Source organism: Amphiura filiformis, chromosome 9 (assembly GCF_039555335.1).
Source record: "Amphiura filiformis chromosome 9, Afil_fr2py, whole genome shotgun sequence".
NCBI classification, from domain to species: Eukaryota; Metazoa; Echinodermata; class Ophiuroidea; order Amphilepidida; family Amphiuridae; genus Amphiura; species Amphiura filiformis.
Genome location: NC_092636.1, coordinates 53959655 through 53973614, shown reverse-complemented (window position 1 = coordinate 53973614; position 13960 = coordinate 53959655). Strand labels below are relative to the sequence as shown.

Sequence of the window (13960 nt, the reverse complement as noted above, 5' to 3'; positions counted from 1 at the left end):
CCATAGCAGTATGCACTTTATCGTAATGTTACAAGTATGTCTCTTTTGGCAAAGTTTAGAATGGGCTACATTACTGTTGCTTAAGATGCACATCAATTGCAAACCCTCTTTGTCGATTGTACCTGTGTAAACATGCACATGTCATATATATGTAATCAAATCAACTGAATAACATATCTATAAATTCTTTTGAAGGTAGAGACACATTCATAGCCCATAGTAAATTTTTTCTTTGCATCTGCTTTCCATTTCAGAACATTTGATTACGAAAAAGAGAGAGTTTACACATTTGAAGTGAAGGCAACAGATGGTGGTGCGTTCGGTCCACGCTCAGAGAAGGTGCAGGTAACAATCAATATTGCAGATGAAAACGACAATGCACCTGTCATAGCCTCCATCCCAGTCCGGGCTAACATCTCCATAGGGACCGGGTCAGGTGCTTATGTTACAACAGTAAGGGCAGAAGATAAGGATTCTGGTGTGAATGGCCAAGTGCATTTCAGGTGTGTATTCATTTATATGATGTAAAGGATGAAGATAGGTGATGATGAGGAGGAGATGATGAATTTTGCATATCATGTATTTAGGCATCATCGAAGAATGAACTAAATTTGATGCAGGTGGGCAATCGTAAAGTAATGAGTCATCTCCAGTAGCAGTACCTTTCTGAATAGTAGTGAAAAATAAATATGTCCAGAAATTTCATATTCGATGTTTTTATAGAAGATATCATTGTGTCACTAAATGGAAGTGTTTGAACATATTAGCAGTTTCAAATGATCTTGCCAAATTAAGTTCAATCACACTTACTGTATGTAATATAATGTATTTTTGTTTTGTAGATTTGGGGAAACATCGCAAGAATTTACTATTGTGGAAGAGACTGGAGTTATTCTGACTCGGGTTGCCATTTCAACAGATATGGTATATCGCATGGAAGTTGTTGCGTTTGATTTAGGCACGCCCTCGCAATCAAGCAAAGGTAAGATTTCTGTAACATTCAATTCATATGTAATTTCAGGTCATATGGCGAGTGAAGAGGTATTAGACATGGTAATAATTGATCTGTAAAATATTGCTGTATTTGATACTTCAAAAGACTATTTTTGGGCAGCAAACAGATGGGATAACAATCAAGTGTGTTCATTCATGTATTCTTATATCCAGTGCTGTGCACTTGCTAAACAGCCACCATCCTGACTACAAATTAGTGGCATGGCACATGGATATAAAATTGTTATGTACTAGACAGGTGGGTACACTTTGCAGCAATGTTACGTGCAATAGGTGTGAAGGTACTGGTGCTTGTTGAGCGTCACACTTTATAGGTCTATATGCTACTAAATATCAGGAGCTTTGTGATGGATAAGACAGCTTGTTTTTTAAAGAAAATATACTTAGTACACAGTTTATTGCCATTTCTTTAACCCAGAAACATTTTGTCATGTTGTAGGCATTGTTGAAGTGAGAGCAGGTGACACTCCATCAGCCACCTTAGAATTTGCACAGAGTAACTATATGGTTAACGTTGATGAAGGCGAGGACGCAAACCATAACATCCTGGTACTGCATGCGGAGAGAAGCGATAAAACGCCAGCAGCTGTTAACTATCGTATTGCCAGTGGGAACGAGAATGACGCATTTGGAATACAGACGGCATCAGATGGTATGTAGAAATGAGTTCTCATTTTGCATGTGGTATAAACATAATATCTATGTATCATAGAAGGTGTTTTGTATACTTCACTCATTTACAAAATGGTGACCGTGAAACTATCACTTTACTTTGTCCCAAGCTTCAGTTGCTGTACATTGTTCCTGCTAAGGTTCGGATTTGACACTTGCTGTCAAAATTTGTGTATTGTAAGCATGTTTTAACCTGTTTTAAAAACAAATTAAGGACAAGAACTGTGTACAAGGCTCAACAAACCCAAACTTAAGTTGACATTTTAGCACCCTCTTCATCTAGGTTTTAATCCAGTATTAAAGAATGAGCACTCTACAATTGAAATTGGTTGCCAATTTGATATGTAAATAATGTTTATTTGTTATGGGTAACAAAACATACTTTATTTATTGAGATTTTAACTATTATTATGGATATAACCAAAGAAGGAACATTTAACTTATTTTGTCTATTTACTCAACAGACTCGGCCATTTTGATCATCCAAGATTCGACCACATTGGACTATGAGACGGACCCCAACCTACGACTGATTATAGAGGCTGAAGCGCCTTCCGGTGGACCTGTACCATTATATGGCTATGCTACTATCAACATCAACCTGCGCGATGCCAACGATAATGCACCACACTTTGTACAGGAGAAGTATACCACATCAGTTTGGGAGAGTCACAATGCTGGCATTTATGTCATACAGGTGAGAATTACACTAAAAGCATTTTCAAAGACATGTTCAGATATGATACAAATGTAAGTTATATACCTATGCCCATGGGTTTCATTCTGGAACATTTGCCTAATTCTCAACCTTGCCATGTGCAAAAGTTATTTTCTGACATCTATTAAACATTTTCTATGTATCATCTTTCTGCCCTAGGTTTCCGCCACTGATGCCGATTCTGGAAGTAACAGTCAGATCCGTTACGCCATCACAGCAGGCAATGTAGATGCTGCATTCCATCTAGATCAACTCACTGGTATCCTCACAACCAACGCTAACCTGGACCGGGAGATTAGAGACTCCTATAGACTAACCTTAGAAGCTGTGGATGGCGGGAGCCCTCGATTATCTGGTACTGCCATGCTGAAGATAAGCATAGTTGATACCAACGACAACAGACCATCTTTCCCACCACCAGTTACACTGACGAAGAGTGAAAGTAAGTTGTTTGGTCGCTCAAAGAAGATCATAAAAATAATGCAAAATATATGAGAAAGAAAAAAAGCTCAACCAGTTTGTGGTTCAAATGATTTAAAGAATCTTGTAATATATTTAGCAATTTATAATGTGCAGTGAAATATATTTTGGCCACCAATGTCAAGTGAAATTGCCTTTGAAGAATGTGGTTGTCCTTTTCAACTGCACTTACGTTGTCTTTTTGCGTATTCTGGAACTCTACCGGATGTATATCGCATGATGCTTACACATTCAAGCATTCAACTTATCATGTGCAGTGAAGTATATTTTGGCCACCAATGTCAAGTAAAATTTCCTTTCAAGAATGTGGTTGTCCTTTTCAACCTCAGTTACGCTGCCTTTGCATTTTCTGGAACACTACCGATGTATATCGCATGATGCTTACACATTCAAGCATTTTTTGAGCCTGCAATACATGTATTTTTTTCTTATGCTGAAGAGCTTTTTATTGATGAATACTTTTGTACCTGTTTACAGATTTGGAAGTTGGTTCAGAGATTGTCACGTTAACTGCCTTTGATGCAGACACCAACCCATCCATTACATACAGCTTTGCACCCAATGGTAACCCAGGAAGGACATTCAGTATAGACCAATATAGTGGCACCATCACACTAGCTGAGCCTCTCGATAGGGAGCTCACGGATCGGTATGAGGTTCACGTCATTGCATCTGATACTGTTTACACGGATCAAACCATGCTGACAGTTAGTGTACAAGATGAGAACGACAATATACCAACGTTTGACCAACAGTCATACCAGGTGAGTTTGACTAAATATAGTTATTAGGGTTGGTAGAAATGTGATAAAAAAGTGAAATGGAAGTTTGTTGCTGTACTTGTAGTAGTTGAAAGGAGTGTCAATATTTTGGCCGTTTGCTTAGCATGCAGATTTCTGTGTTGGCGCATTCTCCGATCTTTTATCTGTAGTTTGCGCCAACCTTTGTTCATTTTGTAACACATTGGGTGGGTGATTAAACTGTTCTTTTCTATTTTTCAAAATATTTCCATTAGTACGCTCTAATCCGGGAGGAGGTACTTGGGTGTGGCTTGTGAGAGTGATTTGAAGATCAAGTTTGAGTTCAGTTTGTGCTCATCTGGTCTCGCTGGGTTGAACTTGTAGAGGATGAAGATTATATTTTCCTGACCTCCGAAATTTGTGCACTAAAAGAGCTTTGTAAAAATAGTCTTTTTGCACTGTGATTGAAACATTAAAAGTTAAATTACATTTGTGTTTTTTCTGATTGTTTACTAACAATACACCTGTGGTCTTTGTTATTTTACAGGTAACACTCCCTGAATTGACACCAGCTGGATATGCCGTATTAACAGTCAACGCTACTGATTTAGACAAGGACTTGAATGCTGAAATCACATATAGTATGGGAGTGGCTCCAGTACAAGGATTCACCATAGACCCTGTCTCAGGTATGTACATAAGGGATAACCTACTCTTATTTTAGAGGTTTGGGACCATTGAATTAAATCTGGGAGAAATTGGATTCTGCTATCTTTGTATGTCATTCATGAAGCCATGCGCCCGTCAAACAGTGATTTTAACTTGACTCGTCTATGATCTGCATGTAACCTCTGCATGTATATTGTAAATGTTAAATATCATCTTATGCTCCAGGAATGTGAGCCCTAAAACCTAAACTCTATTCCTAACCCTAATGATAGATTTGGGTAAAGATATATGTTCCTTACCTAAAGTGTAGCCATTGCCTAAGGATTATGATCAGTGTGAGTCTTGGGTCTAATGTATAATTGTGGCGCATACATGTTAACTTACTCCAATTTGCAACTTAACTTCAGCTAGTCTTGCAGTATGTTCGACGATAAAACAGTTGATACAAACAAACTATTTTAGGAAAACAATGAAAATGCTGTGACTGTTTGTGAACTCTTTCATATGATGAAAACACATGTGAAATACATAAATTGAACCATTTTTGTTCTTATTGTCTTGCAGGTGCAATTTCAACAAACCAAACCATTGACTTCAATCCAGCACAACCCATCATCCAACTTGTTGTCACGGCAACTGACCACGGCAGCCCTCCGCTATCATCAGTGGTAGCAGTGCGTATTCAAATCACAGATATCAATAACAATGCGCCAGAATTTGCACAAGAGACATACTCTGCTTTTGTGGATGAGAATGCCATCGTAGGATACGTTGTGACAACTGCTCTTGCAACTGACCGCGATCCATCGCCTGATAATCAGAAAATAGATTACTTCATTATCAGCGGAATGAAGCAGGAAGTTTCAGATATCTCCGACACGGGTGATATTGTGGTCGATTGATGCACTAGATAGAGAAGATGTACCCTGGTATACGTTGGTTGTACTTGCATCAGATCGTGGCATCCCACAGCGCAATGCAACTGCAAAGGTTGACATAACAGTACGGGATGTAAACGACCACACTCCCATTTTTAGTCAAGTAGAATATTCGACTACTGTAAGTGAATTAGCACTATCTAATACAACTGTTGTCAAAGTATCCGCGAGTGATGCCGACGATGGTAGAAATGCACAAGTGCGCTACGAAATCAAATCGGGAAATGATCTAGACATGTTTAAGATAAATGCTGAAACTGGTGAAATAACAGTCCGTGGCATACTAGACCACGATACAGTCCCAATTGTACGTATTTCTGTACGCGCCACAGATGGAAGCCTTGAAAATCCATTGAGCAGTGTGGTAACAGTCTCGATCAATGTTACTGATGAAAACGACAACAAGCCGTACTTCCCAGTCATGATGTACCTGGAACGTGTTCCAGAAAACTCGCCAATCGATACATTGGTGTTCGCAGCCCACGCTATCGATAAAGATACTGGCGAATATGGCCAATTAACATACTCAATAGCTGACGGCAGTGGGAAAGATTACTTTTCCATAAATCCATCAACCGGAGAAGTAAGAACTCTAGCCATATTTGATTTTGAATCCATTGATTCGTATCGTCTGCTCATCCGTGCTGTGGATCCAGGAGGTCAATCAGTGGCAGTCCAAGCCCAAGTAGAGATTACAAGTAGAGATGAATATGCACCAGTATTTGATAATCAAAACTATAAATTCAACATCCCCAAAGATGCTGCAATTGGCACATCTATTGGTCAAGTACATGCTTCAGATATGGACAAAGGAACAGATGGTATTGTGTTTTATACCTTGGTAGAACCATCAGATTATATTGCTCTCAATGACACAACAGGAATCCTGACCGTCAAGAAAAGTTTATCTAAATCATCTAGACGGAAGCGTAGCGAAGATGAAGGACATTATCGTACACGACGTGCTGCTGATGATATTTCACTGACTATAAAGGCCACATCTGGACGTGAAAATTCTGAAGAAGGAATTTGTTCTGCTGTCGTAAGTGCAGGTGCTACCGGCGGAACCGGTGGACTAATAGGCTCTTCTGATACAGTCAAATGGATACTTGTGATCATCATTCCAATACTAGTTTTTCTGTTACTTATACTCATCCTGTTAATATTTGTGATCAAAAGGCGACGCAACCAGCATGAGGAAGTCGAGCGCAAACCTGATCGCTCCATGTCACAGCAGTCATATGACGGAGCATTTGATCCAGTTGAAATGGGTCCACATGCAATGGTCAATCATGGTTTGAGCATGACCCCAGACCAACATCTAATGTATGCACAAAATGGATTATATCGTCTTCCTCCTGGGGCCAACAGCTCCATGGAAGTTGGTCATCTGACAAGAACTGACATATCAGACCAAAGTAATAACTCAGCTTCAAGTGGGCGTGGCTCCACAACAGTTGAAGACGATGAAATCAGAAGAATAAATGAGCGTACAGTTTCGCCAGATGAGAAAAACCCGCGTAAAGTAATTGATTCGGGCATTGCGCAAGATCACGATGACGGCATGTCGTTCCGCGAAACAGAAACTGATTTCATGCATTCACATGGCAAGGAAAGTTTAGCTGAGATGATGCAAACTGGCGGTAGTGTTGAAAGCATGCATGTGTTCGGAGACGAGGGTGGTGGCGAAGCAGGAGGTGGAGGTGTAGACATTGGAAACCTCATTTATGCTAAACTAGATGAGGTCGGTGCAGAGGAAGACGATGCCATCATGGATGGCACAAGAGCTTTCGGTTTCACTGACGAAGGCCAGCCGTCAATGGGTGGCTCATTAAGCTCCATTGTAAATAGTGATGAAGAACTCTCAGGGAGCTATAATTGGGACTATTTATTAGACTGGGGGCCACAGTTTCACCCTCTTGCACATGTCTTTGAAGAAATTGCATTATTAAAAGATGACACTGTCGCGGCAAGACAAACAAATCACCACAGACCAAAGAACATGGCAAAACCAAAAATGCACCCACCTCCTTTACTCACAAATCGGCCACAAGGACCAATCAAACCAGTAGCACCTGTCGCTATGAACACTTCTAACATGTCATACGTCTTGCCGCGTTCACCCATTACAAATGAAAGTGCCTTCTCGCCTACAGCAGCTTCACCAGACTTGACCCCTGACCTTTCACCTTTAGTACCAGGGTCGCCATCAGTACATGGTACCCAGCCAGTAGTCATAACAAGCAATGGTTATGGGTCTGTCCATAGCAGTAGGAGAAACTCAGGTTCTAGCACCAATAGCACGCTCAAATCTCAAAGAGCGATTATTCTTCCAGCATTTGCTGGTGATGAAGAGGAAATACAAATATAGTATGTTGTTTATGTGCAGAAAAACTCATTTGTCTAATTGCACAGAAATACAGAGTGACCAATGTGTTTTTTCTTAATTTTGTATTTTGTTGATGATTTATTGTATTATTTTGTATGTGCTTCCATTCATTTTGTTGTGTAGTTAACCTGCGTTTTTTGTTGCTTCAAGATTCTGGTGCATATTCTCAAATGTCCATGAAGGTAAAAACTTCTTGTAAACAGATAGTGGGCTATTTCAGTTGAAATCCATACACCCCTATGGAAGACATGAGCTTAATCTTTCACACTTCCTGTGTGGGACATTAAGGTCATGTCTTGCATAGGGGGTGTATGGATTTCAACTGGAATAGTCCAATGTTCCACCTGTCTTTGCGATGACTAACCAGTTAGCCAACACCCTTAAGGTTCGTTCATACTACCACCGCATTTGCGATGCGTTGCTTTGCGATGCGGTGCATTGCCGCATTGCATCGTACTGCAAAATACTGCATTGCGATATCGCAATAAAGTTAAATACATTTTAACTTGAAATGCGACGAGTTGCGTTGAGTTGCGGCAAAAGTAATCGATATATCGGCATCATAAAAAAGCAACGCATCGCAAATGCGGTGGTAGTATGAACGGACCTTTAGGCTGTGGAAAATGGCATATTTGTCGGTTAGGGTTCCCAACCAACCGTAGCTCAGACCTCTGGACCCAAAATATTTTGAGGCCTATGAAAGATTGTATTTATTAATGTAGATATTCCACAAATTTACCAACACATCGTTTGTGGATCACATGTTGGTCTCCATTTTCCCGGAAGATAACATGACTTTGTCATTGGATGGCACATTAGCCATGTCCTAGACAGTGTTGGCGATGCATTGCTTATTACATGAAATAAATCAATAAAATCAAATTGTTTTGCATACATTTTGAGCAGCGGGGAACACTAACCAATGTATTTTCCATTGCCTTGGTACTGTTCACTTAATATGGGCCAGACTTTAAGATGTATTTAATTTTTAAGTGAAGTAAATATTTGTGTTAAAATGATCAGCATTCAACTCATAATAATGGATTTGTTAAACCCTAAGGTTAATAATTGATCTTTGCACCATGTTTTTTTTTTTTGTCACAGTAAGCTTAACAAAAACATTGTAGACTGGATTTCAAAGATGCAAGATGCCATATTGTATTGATTCTTTGAAGCTTCCACTGTAAATTATACTTCCAGAAATGAATTTTTACACAAGTCCAAAATTGCACCAAATGAACAGTCTGTCTAAACATGTGCTTTTTTATGGGTAGAAATTGAATGTTCGTACATGTATATTTGTATGTGGTTTTTTTTAAAGCATAGAAATTGAAAGTTCGTACATGTATGATTTTGACACACCTTCCATATTATAAGGACTAGGCGGTTACCTGTATTTGGCGGTTCTCGGCTGTCGCGATTACCTGGCTGATGGTGACTGTACTCACCAAGTTTTATGCCCATAGGACATTTTTACTAATTTGACCTCAGATGACCCCTTGTGACCTCAAATGACCTTCCAAAATTTGGCTCTAAATGTTGACTGTACCCACCACGTTTCATGCCCATATGACAGTTTTAGTAATTTGACCTTGGATGACTCCAAAATGACCTTCCAAAATTTGACTCTAAAAGGTGACTGTACCCACCAAGTTTCATGCGATACGACATTTTTACTAATTTGACCTCAGATGACCCTGTGTGACCCTGGATGACCCCAAAATGACCTTCCAAAAATTTGACTATAAAAGTTGACTGTAACCACCAAGTTTCATGCCCATACGATAGTTTTTACTAATTTGACCTTAGGTGACCGGGAAAATGGAGACCAACATGTGATCCACAAACGATGTGTTGGTAAATTTGTGGAATATCTACATTAATAAATACAATCTTTCATAGGCCTCAAAATATTTTGGGTCCAGAGGTCTGAGCTACGGTTGGTTGGGAACCCTAACCGACAAATATGCCATTTTCCACAGCCTAAAGGTCCGTTCATACTACCACCGCATTTGCGATGCGTTGGTTTGCGATGCCGATATATCGATTACTTTTGCCGCAACTCAACGCAACTCGTCGCATTTCCAAGTTAAAATGTATTTAACTTTATTGCGATATCGCAATGCAGTATTTTGCAGTACGATGCAATGCGGCAATGCACCGCATCGCAAAGCAACGCATCGCAAATGCGGTGGTAGTATGAACGAACCTTAAGGGTGTTGGCTAACTGGTTAGTCATCGCCATGAAGACAGGTGGAACATTGGACTATTCAGTTGAAATCCATACACCCCCTATGCAAGACATGACCTTAATGTCCCACACAGGAAGTGTGAAAGATTAAGCTCATGTCTTCCATAGGGGGTGTATGGATTTCAACTGGAATAGTCCAATGTTCCACCTGTCTTTGCGATGACTAACCAGTTAGCCAACACACCTTAAGGTTCGTTTCATACTACCACCGCATTTGCGATGCGTTGCTTTTGCGATGCGGTGCATTGCCGCATTGCATCGTACTGCAAAATACTGCATTGCGATATCGCAATAAAGTTAAATACATTTTAACTTGGAAATGCGACGAGTTGCGTTGAGTTGCGGCAAAAGTAATCGATATATCGGCATCGCAAAGCAACGCATCGCAAATGCGGTGGTAGTATGAACGGACCTTTAGGCTGTGGAAAATGGCATATTTGTCGGTTAGGGTTCCCAACCAACCGTAGCTCAGACCTCTGGACCCAAAATATTTTGAGGCCTATGAAAGATGGTATTTATTAATGTAGATATTCCACAAATTTACCAACACATCGTTTGTGGATCACATGTTGGTCTCCATTTTCCCGGAAGATAACATGACTTTGTCATTGGATGGCACATTAGCCATGTCCTAGACAGTGTTGGCGATGCATTGCTTATTACATGAAATAAATCAATAAAATCAAATTGTTTTGCATACATTTTGAGCAGCGGGGAACACTAACCAATGTATTTTCCATTGCCTTGGTACTGTTCACGAATATGGGCCAGACTTTAAGATGTATTTAATTTTTAAGTGAAGTAAATATTTGTGTTAAAATGATCAGCATTCAACTCATAATAATGGATTTGTTAAACCCTAAGGTTAATAATTGATCTTTGCACCATGTTTTTTTTTGTCACAGTAAGCTTAACAAAAACATTGTAGACTGGATTTCAAAGATGCAAGATGCCATATTGTATTGATTCTTTGAAGCTTCCACTGTAAATTATACTTCCAGAAATGAATTTTACACAAGTCCAAAATTGCACCAAATGAACAGTCTGTCTAAACATGTGCTTTTTTATGGGTAGAAATTGAATGTTCGTACATGTATATTTGTATGTGGTTTTTTTTTAAAGCATAGAAATTGAAAGTTCGTACATGTATGATTTTGACACACCTTCCATATTATAAGGACTAGGCGGTTACCTGTATTTGGCGGTTCTCGGCTGTCGCGATTACCTGGCTGATGGTGACTGTACTCACCAAGTTTTATGCCCATAGGACATTTTTACTAATTTGACCTCAGATGACCCCTTGTGACCTCAAAATGACCTTCCAAAATTTGGCTCTAAATGTTGACTGTACCCACCACGTTTCATGCCCATATGACAGTTTTTAGTAATTTGACCTTGGATGACTCCAAAATGACCTTCCAAAAATTTGACTCTAAAAGGTGACTGTACCCACCAAGTTTCATGCGCATACGACATTTTTTACTAATTTGACCTCAGATGACCCCTGTGTGACCCTGGATGACCCCAAAATGACCTTCCAAAAATTTGACTATAAAAGTTGACTGTAACCACCAAGTTTCATGCCCATACGATAGTTTTTACTAATTTGACCTTAGGTGACCCCTGGATGACCTTGAGTGATCTTGGCCCACTAACTGAAACAACTTGTTCTGTCTGAGGTCCAGATGCACCCATCCACCAAGTTTGAGGAACGTGTGACCCCTTGTCTCCGAGAAAATAGGCGGAAAACAGTTTTTACTAATTTGACCTCAGATGACCCCTGGGTGACCTTGACCCACTAATCAATACAAACTTGTTCTGTCCTAGGTCAAGATGCACCTACCCACCAAGTTTCATGCCCATATGACAGTTTTACTAATTTGACCCCTAGATGACCTCTGGTGACCTTGACCCACTAACCAATACAAACTTGTTCTGTCCCGGTCAAGACGCACCCACTCGTCAAGTTTGAGCCACGTGCGTCCCCCAGTCTTCGAGAAAAACAGTTTTTACTAATTTGACCCCTGGATGACCTTGGGTGACCTTGACCCACTAACCAATATAAACTTGTTCTTCCTCATACCAAGCTGCACCCACCCACCAAGTTTGAGGAACGCGCGACCCCCAGTTGCCGAGAAAAGAGGCGGACAGACAAACAGACACACAAACACACAGATTCTGGTGAATTATAGTAAGATAAGACTATTTCCCAAAATACGCAAACCTAACTTGTTAAGAGTGCCTTCTGTAGGATTTGCACATTAGTTCAAAATTTTAGGTGTATACAACATGCACAATTGTGGCTAACTTGCACCCATGGTATATGACATGCAATGTATTGCAATATGCTCGCATTGGTTAGTAGAATGAAGACTACACTAGGAGCTCAAACATGCTCATCTACATTGCACAGTTCTTTAACCCCAATATGTTTCTGTATACACAGAATGACCTTTGAAATTGTTGGAGACAATAACTCATACTCTGTGATTTGAGGTCCAACTTTTGAGCTATGAGAGTTGATGGAGATTAGTGAACTGTGCCATTGGATACGAGAGCGTTATGGCTCATAGTGTAACCTTTTACTTAACCATGAAAGCGGCAGCTTATATTCTGGAATGTACGGTAATGCAGATAGTTCTCATGCACGCCCAAAGAATATCTGATTCCTGTCTTACCAATGTGGGGGGTATTGCTTATTTTGCTCAGGAAAAATATTGTCAATTGTACACGCTGTCCTGTTTGTTTCCTACATGTTGCACATAATATATTGTCTTCCATTGTTTTACCACCACTATTATGTAAATGATACAGTTCTACAAAATGAGGTAATTAAAGGAAAAATTAACGTAGCAGAAATTGTGCAGACAATTGACTACAACAGTCAAGATTTAGTTTCATGGTGTATGAGATTATTGTTATTTATTGGGTTAATTGATTCCAATTCACTTGCCAGTCTACCTTTGTTTTTGTAAAATAAGGTGCAAAAATCAATTATTTAGCCATTTAGGGTTTTTTGTATGTAAAACAAGAAATATTTTTTATTTTGTAAATATTGGAATTGCAATATGTACAGATGTATTAAAGAGTATTGCAGAAAAGGCTGAGAAGTTTTATAAAACTTCGACTAAGAGTAGTACTCAAGGTTAATGGTATAATTTGTTCTTTTCCTCCAGTAGGCCAATGAAGGAAAATTTGCTTCTTTGATAGCTCAGTTGGTAAGAGCTCTGGCTAGATACCCAGGGGTCCCAGGTTCAAATCCTGGTCAAGGAAGTCCTTGGCAGGGAAAGAATAAATTATGATCACAACTCTTAGTTCAGTTTGAGAAACCACAAGACTATAGCAAAATAGAATCCTATGAGCAGCCTACAAGTATTCAATCATGAAATGGTTTAACAAATATATATATCAAGGTCTTAATGGTTGAAAGTTTTTTGTTGCTTGCATTCTTGCAGGGAAACATATATAAGGGTGGCATTCACCAAAAGGGGATTATTTAGTCCTGGACTACAAGGAATTATAGTTGGACCTTCGTTATCACACTTTATACATGAAATGAGACATGTCAATGTACTTTCACTGAATGTATCATATATGTGACCCATTCCAGCAACATACACCTTAAGATGACTTGGCAATTTTTGAGAAAATTGAAATAAACTTGACAAAAATCAAGAAAAAATATTACCTAAATTCATCATAATTTCAAACTGAGTTTTCAATTATCAACAGCAAGGTATCATTTAAAAGCCAATTTCTGTTCTTCGAATTAGTAAGTCTCGTTATTTTAAAAACCACACTCAAGGTATATTTTGCTGGAATAGGTCATATATGCTTGTCCATTGCAACTCACCCCCATGGGGCTAATGCAGTAGACACGTCAGCATGTATGCATTAAGATGTCTCATTTCTCTTCCAAGTAATATGCAGTTTCTAAGCATTGTCAAGCTTTCACTTTGTGAAATGAAATGGAAAGTTATAAAGCTCGGTAATACCTTCATGTAAGCATACCCATATTTGGCCTGATATCAAGACAGGGGTTGTACGGTTACGGAATAAAGCTGGCTAATCCTTTAATGAGTCTCGACA

At 39.4% G+C, this 13960-nt stretch overlaps 1 protein-coding gene and 1 non-coding gene across 2 annotated transcripts in view; both read left to right on the top strand.

Moving 5' to 3' along the window:
* The window catches only part of LOC140160152 (protein dachsous-like), a 74401-nt gene extending 66799 nt beyond the window's left edge, over positions 1 to 7602 (top strand). Inside the window, 9 exon segments of the mRNA XM_072183429.1 lie at positions 255 to 503; positions 843 to 982; positions 1454 to 1666; positions 2151 to 2383; positions 2564 to 2846; positions 3362 to 3648; positions 4172 to 4313; positions 4858 to 5189; positions 5191 to 7602. Of these exon segments, the coding sequence (XP_072039530.1) occupies positions 255 to 503; positions 843 to 982; positions 1454 to 1666; positions 2151 to 2383; positions 2564 to 2846; positions 3362 to 3648; positions 4172 to 4313; positions 4858 to 5189; positions 5191 to 7602 (4291 nt within the window).
* Positions 7603 to 13071: 5469 nt separating this feature from the next.
* Positions 13072 to 13144, top strand: Trnas-aga (transfer RNA serine (anticodon AGA)). Its single transcript has one exon. It is a non-coding gene; the product is annotated as a tRNA-Ser (tRNA).
* Positions 13145 to 13960: the final 816 nt, after the last annotated feature.